Raw genomic sequence first — 15949 nt, 5'->3', positions numbered from 1 at the left:
GCGTTTTAAATATTTAAAATTTAACTGTCGAGAGTGGATAAATATCGTATTACACAAGATTTGGTGGTGGAATCTGTTTCTCTAATGATTTTCAAACAATACGCAGGCAAATTTATTCCTTCTTTTCGAATGATCTGCAAAAAGATGTGTTCTTTCTATGTGACGTCATCAGGCATGGTCGCCTTTTTTCATGCCGTCACAATAGGAAATTCAGAGGAAAGCAAGAAAATTCGACGTCATAATCGGATTTTAACCAATGAAGAACTGAGATCAAACGAACCACACGTTGATTAATTTTTTTTATACAATGGGTGCAGAAAGGGATAAATTGACGAAGAATTAGAGAAATAAATATATAGCATGAATGGTAAGTGATAGAGACCTAAGGTATATTGGTTTGAGTTCCTTGGTTCATTTAAATGAAATTGAGGCCAAGGTCAAAGGTCAAGGTCATATTCTAAATTTTGACTTGTCCTTGTTATTTGATCTCCTCTGTCACTTTTAAAGATACAAATTAAAGAACAAGTGCAAAATGTTTGCCTAATTGTGATTAAGATATGATACATTTGATCTGAAACAATCCAATGACATCTAATAGGAGTTATTGTCCCTGAAATGATTCAATTTAAGGTTAATTGATTATTACTCCAACTTGGTGTATGATAAAGCCATAGGGTCTTTTGCAAACTGTTGGTTGACATATGACCTTGAAAAATGTCAACCGGAAGTGACCTTGAGTGAACCGGAAGTGGTATTTTTTGCACTTATTTCATGGAAAAGTACCTAGAACCATATATTTTTTGAATGATCATAGGTTTAACTATCTTTTGAGACTGGAAGTGACATTTTATAAACCGGAAGTAGCATATTATCTTCCTTATTTCAGGCATAAGTATATACAAACTATATATTTGGGAATCAGTGTGAATAAAGCTATCATATGAGACCGGAAGTGACATTTTCTAAACCGGAAGTTGGCAATTATCTCCCTTATTTCAGGCAAAAGTATATAGAAACCATTTATTTATTAAATCAGTATGAAGAAATCTATACTTTGACGCTATTAATTACTTTGAGTAAACCAGAAGTAGCTTCCTATCAATTATTTAGAAAATTGATGAGGAAAGACCTTCAATTGTTCTTTGAACAATTGGTTTTTAATTTTACTTATTTTCATTAAATCACAAAGTGCTTACAATTTTTTCTGCATATCATTTTGTTTTTTGTGAATTATTTTGTACATAAATCAGGCTGTTAGTTTTCTTGTTTGAATTGACTACATTTGTAAGTGTGTGGCCGTTAAAAGCTTACTATGTTTTGCTCATAGTTGAAGACTACAGGACCTATAGTTGCTAACTTTTTGGTCTCTGGTGGAGAGTTATCTCATTGGCAATCTTATTTTAATAAAGCTGTAAAATGTACCTCTAAATGTTGATTTATAATGGATTACCATTGGACTAACATATAGCCACGAATGTACAAGTAATGACAGACCTATAACCAAAGGAAAATTTGTGGTCAATATTAGTAAAACAAAACAAATTTACATATTGGATTTTTATATATTCTTGGAAAACTACTGATGTACAACATATTTTTTCTGCATTTTTAAGGCAAAACTTTCCAAACCATGTAAATATCTTTACAATCCTTAATTTTCATGTCCTGCATGAATAGCTCAGTCTTTTCAGGTAGTGGTTCTTCTAACTCTATAATAATTGATTTCATCTTGGTTGTGTCCCTTGACCAAGAAACTTTCTGTTTAGATCACCCAATATAAAGCTGAATTGTTTTAATCTTTCCTGTGGCATATCTGCATACATATCTATCTCCTCTTCTGAAATTAAATATATAGTTTATAATTTGTTTCAATGAGATATTTGCAATGTTTCTATGTTTAGTATGTAAGATTTTGCAATGGCAAAGGTTTAATGGAAACAGACTATAACAGCTTAACATGTGTAAAAATACAAAAGATATTTATGATGAAATATTTTAATAAATCTTAAACACAGAGATCAAATCAACAATTAATCTGAAAATTGATCAGTTCAAACTGACGAATATGTTTTCTTTTGTTGCCAGCTAACAAACAGTTTTAACACAAGACATTGAAGAAAATCACATTTGTGTTCACTGAATGAATTAAGAGTTACCTCCACTTAGAAGTCATGAAATAGAAATAACTAAAATCTTTAGCATCAAGTTGTAACTATAAGTGTTATAGCAGTTGTTTTTTTACTTGCATATGATTTTAGCATTGAATTCATATGTGACATTATTGTTTTTATAAAAAAAAAATGAACGAAGACTTTTTTGTGTCATTATTAACTATTTGTAAATGTATTTTCATCACTAGAAGTAAAACATATGTTCATCTAAATTAAGCAATGAATGATTGGCTTTTCAAGGAGACATTTATAGTTCCCATTGAATAAACTCCACAATAGCTATTGTATTTATTCCATGGGAAAGTTCAATTTGCAAACAATTAAATAGACTGGCAAAGACCAAGTGGTTTTGGGGAAAGATTTTATTTCTTTCACAATAATGTTGAAAAATGTTTTATATTCCAATCCATGTGCATGGTAAATATGAAAAAAAAAATGAATACATTTAATAAAAATGTGATGGAGAAAATTTTAATTGTTTTACAAATGAATTGAGATAGTATTAAATGAGGAAACTTATTTTTATGTTCAAAATAAACGTTATTTGAAAATTTAACTCAGTATTTTGCACTTTGTTTTTTATTTTCATTTCAAATTTTCTTTTCTTTATACAATAGGGTTAAATTATGTTTATTTTTCTTTGAGGAGACTTCAAAGTATACTTTTGGCTTCAACATGGTCGAATTTGACCAACAATGTTGAAAGGTTTGGCAGGCGACCTGACATCTCATTTACATGAACCTGTGACCTTTAAAAATATCAAAAACCGAGAATCAGATCAGTTTAGAAATGCATAGTTTGCTTTGACCTGGTGACCTGAGGCAATTTTTAAACATGCCATTGTGACCTAAGGTGATCTACTGGAGTTAATCTTGATATTGAATCAATAAGGTTCAACTCATCAGAGTTAAAAATACACTGAACAACAAGAATGCTACTGGAACTGACCTTAGTTTTTGACATTACCAAGTTTGACTTTCATTTATCTTACCTTCTTCATTTTCAATTTTATCCTCTTCATCTTCTGATTCTTCTTTTATCAATTTATTTGTATCTAATAATTGACTTCTTGGTTTATTTGGGGCACCTTTGGGTCGTCCACGTTTCTTTTTAGGGGGTTCATCAGAAGGGGGTTGTTCTTCTGTCTTCACTGGTGTAGTAGTTGAAGGCTGTGACTGTAATTATAGCAATTAATAGTTTGTCATATTTCTGTAATAGTCTACAAGTTGTTCATTGTTGAAGGCCAGACAGTGACCTATAGTTGTTACCTTCTATGTCATTTGGTATCTGGTGGTCTCATTGGCAATCATACCACATCTTATTTTTTATACAAGAACCTGTTGGTATAATTCAAAATGATGCTCATGTCTGATAATTAGACTGATGCTAAGAGTTTGGTTTCTGTTATTTGGCATTTAAAAATATGTAGTAATGTTATAATCATGGCATTCAATTTTGTGCTTAAGTTGCAAATGTGCCAAAACAAACTTTTCCATATATCTTTGAGGGGTGTGAAGGTGACCTTTTGCATGGCAAAAATTCTGTTCTGAAAACAAACATAATATTTTCTGACAGTGCCAAATTTCCTGCCCATAATTTTGGTCAATTCACTTCCCAGAACCTATGCAACCAAATGAACATGTTTGTTTTCAAATTAATGTATTTATAAAAATACTACTGAACAAATTTGTAAGGGGTTCCACGGAACCTTGTGTCTCGCCTATGATTGCTGTTGTCAGTGAAAAAGTTTAATGTTGACTTAAAAAGTGAGTCCAAATTCAAACGCTTAAATGCTAATTCTTGGTCTTGAAGATTAGCTTCTGTCCAAGTTTCATAACAATCCATGAAGGCTTACAAATGTATCATGTCAAAAAAATTTAATCCTGGACGGCTGTAAATGTTAGCTAAAAAACTAAGTCCATCTATCAGAAAAATTCTGAAAATGAAAAAAATATATTTTCAAAAGTTTTCTTCAGACATTATCTCTTAATCATAAAAAAGCTTCTGCCAAAGTTTAATAAAATTCTATAACGTTTGACAAAGTAATTGATGTAAAACAAACTGTAACTCCAGGCTGTATCTACTTGTTTAATATTGAAAAAAAACTAAGTCCATTTATCAGTTAAATACGAAAAAATAAAATTAATATATTTTCAAAATTTTGCACTGAATACTGTATTCTGGTCATAACTAAGGTACTGTCCTAATTTCCAAAATTTCTATGCAGGTTTGACAAAGTTATTGATGACTGAATAACTTTAACCTCGAGACTACTTGTCTACTTGTTAACTGTAAAAAAAAACTAAGTCCATTTATCAGTAAAATACGGAAAAATGAAAAATCAATATTTTCAAAATTTTGCTTTTGATATTGTCTTTTGATCATATACAAGCTTCTGTCCAAATTTCCTAAAATTCTATGTAGATTTGACAAAGTTATATAAATGACTGAAAAACCTTTAACCTCAGACTATATCTGAATGTTAACTGTCAAAAAAAGTCCATTTATCAGTAAAATACGGGAAAATGAAAATGAATATTAACGAAATTTTGCTCTGGATACTGTATTTTGGTCATAAACAAGCTTCTGTCAAAAATTTCCTAAAATTCCATGAAGGTTTGACAAAGTTATTGATCATTAAAAAAAACTTTAAGCACAGACTGAACCTAAATGTTGACAACACTGATGCCAATGCCAGAATCTAGGATCAGAGGCTCAACAAAGAGCAGGAATTATATGCATTTAAAATCATTACCTTCTTCCTAGGTCTTTTAACAGAATTTTCTAGTAAAAGGGGATTGAAATAATCTGGTCTTTCTCTTCTTGTTCTCTCTGTTCTTCTGATCTTTACACTACTACTATCTTCATCTGAATAAATATATTATACAATTGTTGCTAAGTACATGTAACATATAGATACAGAAAGATCTGTCCTTCTGATCTTTACACTACTACCATCTTCATCTGAATACAGGTGCTAAAATATAGTGTTTCTGTATATACCCTGGTATAGATATGATAGATACTAGATTAGTTGTATTGGCCCCGAGGTTCAAAGAGTTGAGTGCCAATACAGCTGATCAAGAATCTATACCAGAGCCAACACAAAAGTACCTAGTTCATAACACTTTTATCAATTAATTCTAATTTTTGATTAAACAAATAAACTTACTGTAAAGCAGTTACATGTACAAACAAGAATGTGTCCATAGTACACGGATGCACCACTCGCACTATCATTTTCTATGTTCAGTGGACTGTGAAATTTGGGTCAAAACTCTAATTTGGCAAAAAATTAGAAAGATCATATCATAGAGAACATGTGTACTAAGTTTCAAGTTGATTGGACTTTAACTTCATCAAAAACTAAACTTGACTAAAAACTTTAACCTGAAGAGGGACAGACAGATGGAACCCAGTGTCTCGCCTTCTTTTGCTGTTAATCGCAGGCTCAACAAAAATGAGGAAAAAAATTAATAAAAATATTCCTCTCTATACTATCTTTTGATTGTAAGTAGCTTCTGTCCAAGTTTGGTAAAAATCCAGGATAGTTTTATGAATCTAATAAATGTTTTAAAAACTTAAACTGCAGACTGTATGTAATGTTAACTGGAAGAAAAACTAAGTCCATTTATAAGTAAAATACTGAAAAAAATGGAACAAAATTTTAACAAAATTTCCTTCTAGATACTAGCTTTTAATCATAAACAAGCTTCTTTCCAAGTTTGGTAGAAATCCAGGATAGTTTAAGAAAGTTATTAAAATTTCAAAAACTTTAACCACAGAGTGAATGTAATGTTAACTGGCAGAAAAACTAAGTCCATTTATAAGTAAAATACGGAAAAAATTGAATTTTTTTTTTACAAAATTTACTTCTGGATACTATCTTATGATCATAAACAATCTTCTTTCCAAGTTTGGTAGAAATCCAGGATAGTTTAAGAAAGTTATTAAAATTTCAAAAACTTTAACCACAGAGTGAATATTTGTGGACGCCACCGACGACGACAACAATGACGACGGAATGTAGGATCGCTATGTCTCGCTTTTTCGACAAAAGTTGAATGCTCGACAAAAATCATATTTGAACTTATCTCTTTCATATCATGATGCATTTTTTTGTCAATATTGATGTTATTTCTGATTTCTCGTCCAAGTTCTTAATCTATTTATAATATTGTTATAATTTTTTATTTTTCTTCGAAAGTTCCTACTAAATATTTCTTTTGAATGTATAATGAGGGCTATTCCATTAAAATGTATGTGGGAGGGTAGGAAGGGAAGTCTAATTATTGAATGTGGGTCATGGGTCTTTTTTTAGTATACATTTATTACCATTATGCAAAATTATCTAATAATGGTTCTTGGTTGTAGGGATATTTTGAAAGTCCGTTCCTACCCTCCCACATATATTTTAATGGAATAGCCCTCAGACTACAACTATTATGGTTGAAGTGGTAAGTTTTATTTCAGATGTACTGGTTTATCCCACATTACAAACCTAAAAAAATCAATTGCAAGACAAAACATTTCCGTTGTTTTGGTTTTTTTTTTATTTGTTTGTGTAAGTATATTTTGTATTCCTTGAGTTATATATGATACCTTCAGTTTTGACACTTGGTGTTGAGTTTGCTCTGCTTTTAGTTATGAACTTATGACCACAACCACATGTTTTACATGCCACAGGAATCTACAATACAAACACATTCAAATATATAAAAGTTTATAATTTTATTGAAGCATCAATGCAAGATAAAAACTTTATAATTTTATTGAAGAATCCAGATGCAAACAATGATATTTTCTAATTTTTAATGTAGAGCAAACATAGCCTTTGTAGATCTCACCAATAAGAACTTCCCAGTTTAATGTGTGTTTCAAAAGATATTGTAAACAGAAAAAGTTATCCTAGGGCTACTTTTTAGTCAAAGATTCCCTTGCAGTAGAAAATCAACAATTGTGAGTCAATTAACTGTATCCTGAAACTAATTTAAGATTGGAAGCTTGAAAAACAAAATACATGAAGAAATAACCAATGTATATATAAAAACACTGTAATTACACTTATTCTGTGGTTATTAACTTGTGTCAATCCATAAATTAATATCGGCCAAATTCGATACATGCATCTCAAAGATTATATGTATATTTTTAAAGACAATTCATGAATGCTAGTCTTTCGTAACCTGGTCGATTCATAACTAGGTCTATTCGTAACTGAGACGTTTCGTACCTGGTGTAATTATATATGGTTATAAAGTGTGTCTCTATTAGTTTTGTCTTAATCAAACAGTTAGACAATATATAAAATTAATTCACTAGTTTTGTCTCTGGAAGTGTATATCTCTTAGAAATGTCTATATATTGAAGCCAGAATAAATTTCTTGTGTTTTGTTCATATAATACAGGAAATAATATAAATAAAGTCATTTATTTATGATGGTTCTGCATACTTAATATATTTTTTATTTAAAAATGATCAAAGTGTGCATCAAATAATAACAATATTGTAAATACTAATAATTTTAAACTTTAAATTATTTAATTCTTGGCTAATTGGTGATTACGCCAGGTGTTGAACTTTAATGGTTTTATGCCAGCTATTGACAGGTGATTATAAGTAATTAGGTGTCTTGAAAGTGATTAAGTAGAGGATTAAAAATAACACACAACTTGAAAAAAATAATTATTTTCTACTTTTTTTTTCACTTTGACATGCAATTGCATAACCCTCCTCCTTTTTAGGGCTTGGGACTGGCATTGGTGGAGTTAATTTTTCTTTTGTAAATCGTCTTCCTTTAGAACATTACCTTACTCAATTTTTTTCTTTCTTTCAGATACATCACTATGTTGTCCTTTGTTATATATATATCAATAAGTCTTTTTATAGTTTTTAATCGAAATATTTAAATTATTCAACATTTCTTCCATAACCTACAACTCATATCATGATATATTGTTACAAGGTTACAAAACGTCTCAGTTACAAAACTTCCTAGTTAGTTACGAATCGACTAGGTACGAAATGACCAGATTACGAAACGAACTGCACCCCAATTCATAAAACAGTCGGGATGGGATATTGGACACTTTTGAAGTGGAGGATTATGTGAGTTTGAATTCGTATGACTTGCAGTGGTATATTTTGTGTACAAGTTGACAATGATACAAATTTAGTGGTACAAGTTGACATGGTACCCGTTTACAATGGTATGAGTTCACTTGCTTCCACAAAAAGAACTTGAAGTTGGTCTATCCCAATTAGAAGATTATCACTGAGACTACTATTATAAGTTATATGGTTTGCTTCTGACCACCTACGGATCCAGAGGGTTAGTAAAATTCATAGGGGTAGAAGTCGAAGGCCAAATCTATGGATTTTACTAACCTACATTTGATCCATAGGGGTCAGTAGTGAACCGTATATCGAAATTTGTCTTTTCCTGCTAAGTTATGTATAAAAATCTATGAAAAACAATCATATTAATCAACGAAGTCACCATTATTAGAAGATGTGATGTCATGATACCCATATGAAATCTACTGACCCCCTACTGATCTTTAAGGGGTCACCACGTGACAGCGTTAAACCAGTTATGTCACTAATTTACCGGAGGTGTGATAAAAAATGATTATATCCAGCTCTACATACAAAACAACGTTATTCTATCACAACTGACATCACCACAAGTCACAGGTACGATGCGAAATCGTGAGTGACCAATTTCTGTGATATACATATAGTATACATGTAGTAGAGGCCATTAGTCTTCTCGTTTGAATTGTTTTACATTTATGATTTCGGGGCTTTTTATAGCTGACTATGCGGTATGGGCTTTGCTCATTGTTGAAGGCCGTACAGTGACCTGTAGCTGTTAATTTCTGTGTCATTAGGTCTCTTGTGGAGAGTTGTCTCATTGGCAATCATACCACATCTTCTTTTTTTTAATATTAGATTAGGATTAGTATCTTCTTTTTCTTTATTTACTGAAAAATATCAACTGGTTGATGATTACTTTCTGGCACATGCTTGGTTTATCAGGATAGTTAATTACAAATTTATTTTTCTAATTTCATATTAATTTTTCAATTTTTATATTTGTAAGTATCCCACAATTATTTATGGTTTTAGACTGCTTGTTCGTTGTTGGATGTTGAAAAAAAAAGTAGAAAATGTAAGTGTTTTCAAAAATTTAAAGAATTTTGATATTCCACCTGTTTTTCACAAATGGGACATGTTTTTACAATAGCTTGTCTGTCTAAACTTTTCCTTCTAAAATTTCCTCGAACCATTGTTTTGACCGGAAGACACGGAAGATCAACAAAATTATTCTGTATCGGAACGGAAGTGTAATATATCTCGGAATTACTAGTCTTCCATATACTGCCCACATTCAACATGATGAATATTCTGGCAAGTTGCGCATGATTAAAATCAGGTTAGAAACAAATTGTTCTGTTGATTTAGTTTGAGGTTTTGGTCACTTTAGACTTGAATATCTCAAGAGATTTTGCTGTGGCGATATCAGGTGGTAGTTTAATGAGGGTGGTAAGAGTTATTTTCGTGCAACGTGATCGCCGTTTTTTATTTCACGTTCAACGTGTGTTTGGTTTTTTATTTGACGTTCAGTCGTGCAAGACAGGTGCCTCGTTCAACGTGTTCTGCTTATTTAATTTTACGTGCATCGTGATTTTCAAATGCTTATTTTGCGTGCTCGGTATTTTTCAAATAAAATTCAAACACTTGGCAGGGATCGTCAAGAAACTGTTGAAAATGGATTCAATTTTGTTTTTTTTAATAAAGCGGGAAGGCCTTTGGTGTCGTTCCTTATCGATTTTGGAGCTTCTAAGATATATGAACTGGTTTGGCCTAACTTATTGTTCATTAAGTATCAAGAGAGGCTAACAGTAAGGATTGAGAATTTCATGGAAAGTATTTTTTTTCGATTTTCCTAAAAACCTGTGTATATCATGTGTTTGAGTAAAGAAACAATTCTCTGTGTTTGAAAATTTGAAGAAAAAAAATAATTTTATAAAAAAATACATATCATTGTTGCCATGGAAATGGCTTGGATTGAATCTGCAAAAATCAAATATATATGGTTATTTCAATGCATAATATAACTAAAAAAAAGTCAGTGGTGTGTAGACATGAACATTAATTCCTTGTACCATATAAGTTCTTGTACAAGTAACATAAAAAAAGTCAACAAAAAAAAGTTTGGTTACCATGGCAACACCATAATACCGTATATACTTGACAAATTGTCATTTTTGGTAGAAATTGGTCTTTTTAAAAACTGTATTGCAAAAGTAACTACATCACACTGACATTTTTGACAAATTTGTAACGGGCCATACATATTTATTTTTGTCGTATTCTTTCGATTTGATTCAGTTTGCGATAAGTTCAAAATCGTTGTACCATATGCTACTATAGTCCTCTGGTATGAATATGTTGATGGATTGTTGTATTGCCATATATGTCTCTAGTTCAAGATTGTTATGTTAGAAAACATAAAAAAATAAAAAGGACTAATGAGACCTGCATGGTATGAATTACTAGGGAAAGCTGTAGGATTAGGGATATATTACAATCAACTTGTGCTTCTGTTCGTCAATCCAACAAATATTTCCGTTAGATTTTTCTAAGAAACAACTTTACATAATGACTTCATATTAAGTTCAAATCTGATATGTTTTAACTTGTGAACACTTTTCAGATTTCCTAGATACATGCTTCCTCAGTGCCGATTCTTTGAATTTTTTGGTAAAATGAAAAGAATGACTTTAAATAGGATGACATCTTAACAGTGACGAGCTTTAACGTGTTTGCACTTTCCATCATCTGTCAGTTCAAACTTTCTATTTCTGATACTTTAAACCACGAGTCGTGGTAGGCATGGATAACATGACAACGTGTTTATTCTTGTTAAGAAAGACAATGAAATAGATCAAGAATACACCGTTTCGTGTCTGCGGGATATTTACATTTTAAAAGTTAAGAAGATCGTTATATACTTTTTTAAAAGCCGTAAACCATTTATATTAGAAATGTGTATACTAAATCGGGAATATCAAGTAAAACAGAAAGTTTATATATACAAGAAGACAGTGACTAAGTCACAAAAGGTTCACATCAAAGTCTTTATTTTTCGTGCAACGTTCATGACAGAAATTATTTCACGTTCAACGTGAAATTATGTCTTATTTCACGTTTTTTCCGTGCAAGCACCCCCCTTTACCACCCTCTTTAATTGTTCCAATCCTTGACGGTGTTTACGAAGAAGGACCATTTCCTACAGTCTTTGGTGGCTGGCTGTAATAGGTAAGTATGGTGTCCTGTCCAGTTAGAGCTTCTTGTTGGTTTTTGCAGATATTTACTCTTGTGTATGGCTACAAGGTCGTTTGTTATTTTGTTACACATGATGAGTCGAGCCTTCTTTTCGTCTTGTTTGTAAGCATTAATTCCATCCTAATTCAGTTATCATGTTGCTGACACTTGATCTATTTCTATGTCTGCTGGTTACATATCTTGCAGCTCGTCTTTGTACCTTTTTAATTTTAACTATGTGGTTTTGCTTGTGTGGGTCCCATACTGTCGTGGCGTATTCCATTTGCGGTCTTTCTGATATTTTATAGGCATGCTCTTTGATGGATTTGAAATAATGTGGAGGTTTCGATGTAAAAAACCAAGGCTTTGGGTGGCTTTTCTTGTGATGTTGCTAATGTGTTCTCCCAAATCTAGATCATTTGCAATGGTGCAGCCTAGGTATTTAGTTGATGTTTCATGCTCCAGAGTATGGCCGTGGAGTTTGTAGTCCCACTTGATTGGCTTTTTCTTTTAATTGTGACCGTGAGGACGCTGCATTTTTCAGGATGGAACTCAATTTTCCAAAGTTTTTCCCATTTTGCCAGTTTGTCCAGGTCTTCTTGGAGTTTATGGCAGTCGGTGTCTGAGGAAATGGTCAATTATACCAAAGTATCGTCCGCAAACAGTCTCACTGTGGAGTGTAGGCCTTCTGGTAGGTCGTTAATGTAAAAAAGAAAGAGACTGGGTCCTAATACTGATCCTTGTTGTACTCCAGATTCTACTTTGTATTCACCTTGTCAGATGTTTAGCCTTCAACAACTACTACTTGGGTTCTGTTGGTGAGAAATTCCTTTATCCATTTGTATGTTTTACTTCGAATGCCATAATGGTGTGGTTTATGGAGGAGTAAACTGTGGGACACCTAGTTTGTGATTTATGCAAATTATTGGCTAGAAAACAGGCTCTATGTTGAATCTAAAAATATCAATGTAACAAAAAAAAATTTAAATGAAACTGACTGAATATTCTACAAATAATAAATGTTTAGGAATTTTATAATTCGTTAAAATCGGACAAAAGATCTGAGTTCTCTAATCAGTAGTCTAGATTGAGGAATTTACAGTACAAAAACAACGGCAGCCAGGTTTCAAAACTTATATAACTATGTTTATGTGTTCTGGGTTAATTTTCGAACAACATAATTTTCCTTTCATACGGTCTAAACGGATGAATACCACAACTGATTATTAAACTTTGATTTAACCAGTTAATTGTTTTTTTTTAACTGGATACGCTATATCCCTCACATGTATTTGTTGCAAACTTTTAGAACACTTGATAGTTAAACACATAATGAAACATGCATGCAGATAATCTCAAGGCAACATCTTATATCCCCTACAGCATTGAGTTCGCAGAGGTCGATCCTGTGAAACACAACTACTTGAATTTATAGATGATGTCTCACTTAACATGGAAAACGGTAAACAAACAGATATTTTGGTCATGGATTTCTCAAAAGCATTTGATAAATTTTCTCATTAACAAACTTCACCATTACGGGATACAGGGGAATTCATTTTTCTGGATACAAAATTTCTTTAGCAATCGCAAGTAGGCAGTAGTTTTAGAGGGGGAAATCTGAGTATGTAACAGTCGAGTCAGGGGTTCCACAGGAGTCAGTTCTTGGACCAAATCTTTTCCTGTACTACATAAACGATATTCCAACTGGTCTAACATCTACAGTGCGTTTATTTACAGATGACACCATAGTTTATTTGGCAATAAAATCAATTTCTGATCCATCCACATTTACAAAAAGATCTTGACAAATTGGCATCATGGGAAATTACATGGAAAATGGCATTCCACCCAGATAAGTGCAATGTTATTTCAGTCACCAGAAATTAAAAAAAAACAATTACATTTAACTACACATTACCTTAGCCGTATTTGACACAACTTTTTTGGAATTTTGGATCCTCAATGCACTTCAATGAGCGTCACTGATGAGTCTTATGTAGACGAAACGCGCGTATGGCGTACTAAATTATAATCCTGGTACCTTTGATAACTATTTACACAATCACTCTCTAGAACATGTAACAATAGCAAAATATCTGGGGGTAACCATCAGCTCAAACCTTAAATGGGATGTACACATTAACAATATATGCAAGAAAGCTATTAGCACCCTAGGCTTTCTAAGGAGGAACCTGAATATTAGCTCAACATCCATTAAAGAGCAAGCATACACGTCCCTAGTAAGACCATCACTAGAGTATGCTTGCACTGTTTGGGATCCAAATGTACAACAAGACATAGATAGCATTGAAAAAATTCAAAGGAGGACTGCCCGTTTTGTAATAAGCAAATACAGAAACACCTCAAGCGTTGGTAAAATGTTACAACAACTTGAATGGCGCAGCCTCTCTGTCAGAAAATGTTTACGATTGGAAATAAAATTTGTTTCATTCCATTGCAATCTGGTTAAAAGTCTAAGCTTTACTTACATGACAAAGCTATAAGCTAAGTTAAAAGTCTAAGCTTTACTTACATGACAAAGCTATAAGCTAAGTTAAAAGTCTAAGCTTTATTTACATGACAAAACTATAAGCTAAGTTAAAAGTCTAAGCTTTACTTACATAACAAAGCTATAAGCTAAGTTAAAAGTCTAAGCTTTACTTACAAGACAAAGCTATAAGCTAAGTTAAAAGTCTAAGCTTTACTTACATGACAAAGCTATAAGCTAAGTTAAAAGTCTAAGCTTAATTACATGACAAAGCTATAAGCTAAGCTTGCACTAACACACATGATCTGTATTTTAATCAGAGTGATTGCACTGTGATATAATTGATGCTTTTCATCTTTTCGCTTATGCCTCATGTTATATTTGGAAATCAATTTTTTAAGAACCATGAAAAAAAAGTACTAGATGATTCATATCCCCGCCGCCTGATTTAACAGATTAGGTGTTGTCCTTATTTTGTATTAGGATTCCCGTGAAAAAATAATCATAAAGACATATGATAAGAGGTGCAAAATGCCGCTCTGTAAGATTATTTCCGTTGAAATCAAATTTCCTTTGGAGGAGTTGGTAAATTGCGTAACCCTGGTGTGGTTTAAGGTGGTACCCAACACCTTGACTACTATTAATTTGGCTCGTTTAAATTTCATAAAATTTCGACAAAATGTTTTCTTTGACCCTTTGACAAAAATATAAAAATTTCAAAAAATTTGAACCAACCACTTTATCAGAAAAATTTCATTGGTTATATAGCAGTTTGACAAACACTAATTTTGATCATTGAGAAGCTTAATATTTCCATTATAATACAACGTTATTAAAACGTTTAGCTGATTTTTACAGAGTTATCTCCCTGTAGTGTTAGGTACCACCTTAAGGAAGAAATACGAAACTAAAACAAACATTTAGAGTTTAAATAAAAAGTACGCAATGAAAGATTAATTTGTGAAAGTTCTATTGAAATCCAATCATTGTTTTAAGGGAGCTACTTACTCAAAATGTCTACCTATTGTGGTTAAAGTACGATTTGCTGGAATTTCAAAAATTAATCAAATCAAAACTTAAAATACTAAGCTCTCAGTGACATAATGCAAGAAATATTCATATTGAAAAGCAGTCATTAATCAGTTGTGACTTTTATCGATAAATGACATGCCGATGACTGTGCATATATGACTTATATATTTAATAACAAACTGCATGTCAATAAGATACAATACTATATAATTAGGCAGTTAATGATCACTAATAGTGAAACAAACTAAAGAGGATGCTGAAAAGGAGTGTTAACTGAAATGCAATGTTTTTGTTTTAGTTAAATAAACCCAATTTCTTTCAATTTCAAATGTTGCTTTGCATGAAAGAAGCGGCACATATATTGACGTGTGGTAAGGATATTTTTCTTTTCTTGAGTCTATTGGTATCTTTTTAGTTTTTATAGTGTTGTTGGGTTGGTGTTACTGTCTACCCGATATTCCATTTTATTGTATCATTTAAGTTAAGATCCATCAAATGCACAAATTCGTTACATCAAATTTAGATTTGTGCTTCAGATTCGAATTTAATCCGTATAGTATGATAAATCAAAAAGTCATACTTAAAATTTACAAATTAAAAATGTGAACAAGTATGTATTTCATAAGTACTAAATTGGAAAAAGGAAGAAAACACAAAACGTACATGTTAGGCTTATAATGTACATAAGAAGCTATTTAACTCAAAATATGAAATAACATTAAACATATTGACTGTCAAAGGTCGTCTTTTCCTGAGGGAGTTGCAACCTTAGTTTTCTAGTAAAAATTCATATATACTGTATATTTATTTGCTTAAAGAGAGGAGAAGGATACCAAAGGGACATTCAAACTCATAAGTCGAAAATAAACTGACAACGCCATGGCTAAAAAAGAAACAGACAAACAGATAAACAATAGTACA

At 31.9% G+C, this 15949-nt stretch overlaps 1 protein-coding gene across 1 annotated transcript; it reads right to left on the bottom strand.

Moving 5' to 3' along the window:
* Positions 1-1542: 1542 nt before the first annotated feature.
* On the bottom strand, positions 1543-9488 carry LOC127714652 (UPF0547 protein C16orf87 homolog). The gene is made up of 5 exons (XM_052220718.1): positions 9387-9488; positions 6774-6861; positions 4927-5039; positions 3163-3346; positions 1543-1837 (listed from the first exon to the last, which is right to left on the bottom strand). Exons 1-5 carry the CDS (start codon positions 9462-9464, stop codon positions 1725-1727), a joined length of 576 nt encoding a protein of 191 aa, XP_052076678.1. The 5' UTR covers positions 9465-9488; the 3' UTR covers positions 1543-1724.
* Positions 9489-15949: the final 6461 nt, after the last annotated feature.

The sequence above is a fragment of the Mytilus californianus genome, unplaced genomic scaffold (genome assembly GCF_021869535.1).
Source record: "Mytilus californianus isolate M0D057914Y unplaced genomic scaffold, xbMytCali1.0.p SCAF_9, whole genome shotgun sequence".
NCBI lineage: Eukaryota > Metazoa > Mollusca > Bivalvia > Mytilida > Mytilidae > Mytilus > Mytilus californianus.
This window is presented reverse-complemented; position numbering and strand designations above follow the sequence as displayed.

What these genes read in the sequence shown, in the direction of transcription:
- LOC127714652 (XM_052220718.1), bottom strand. Translation starts at nt 9,464, where the DNA reads ATGGTTCGAGGAAATTTTAGAAGGAAAAGTTTAGACAGACAAGCTATT. An exon ending in ACCAAGTGTCAAAACTGAAG is followed by an intron (nt 5,040 to 6,773) that starts GTATCATATATA and finishes ATATTTATTCAG; the next exon opens with ATGAAGATAGTAGTAGTGTA. An exon ending in TAAAATTGAAAATGAAGAAG is followed by an intron (nt 1,838 to 3,162) that starts GTAAGATAAATG and finishes ATTTAATTTCAG; the next exon opens with AAGAGGAGATAGATATGTAT.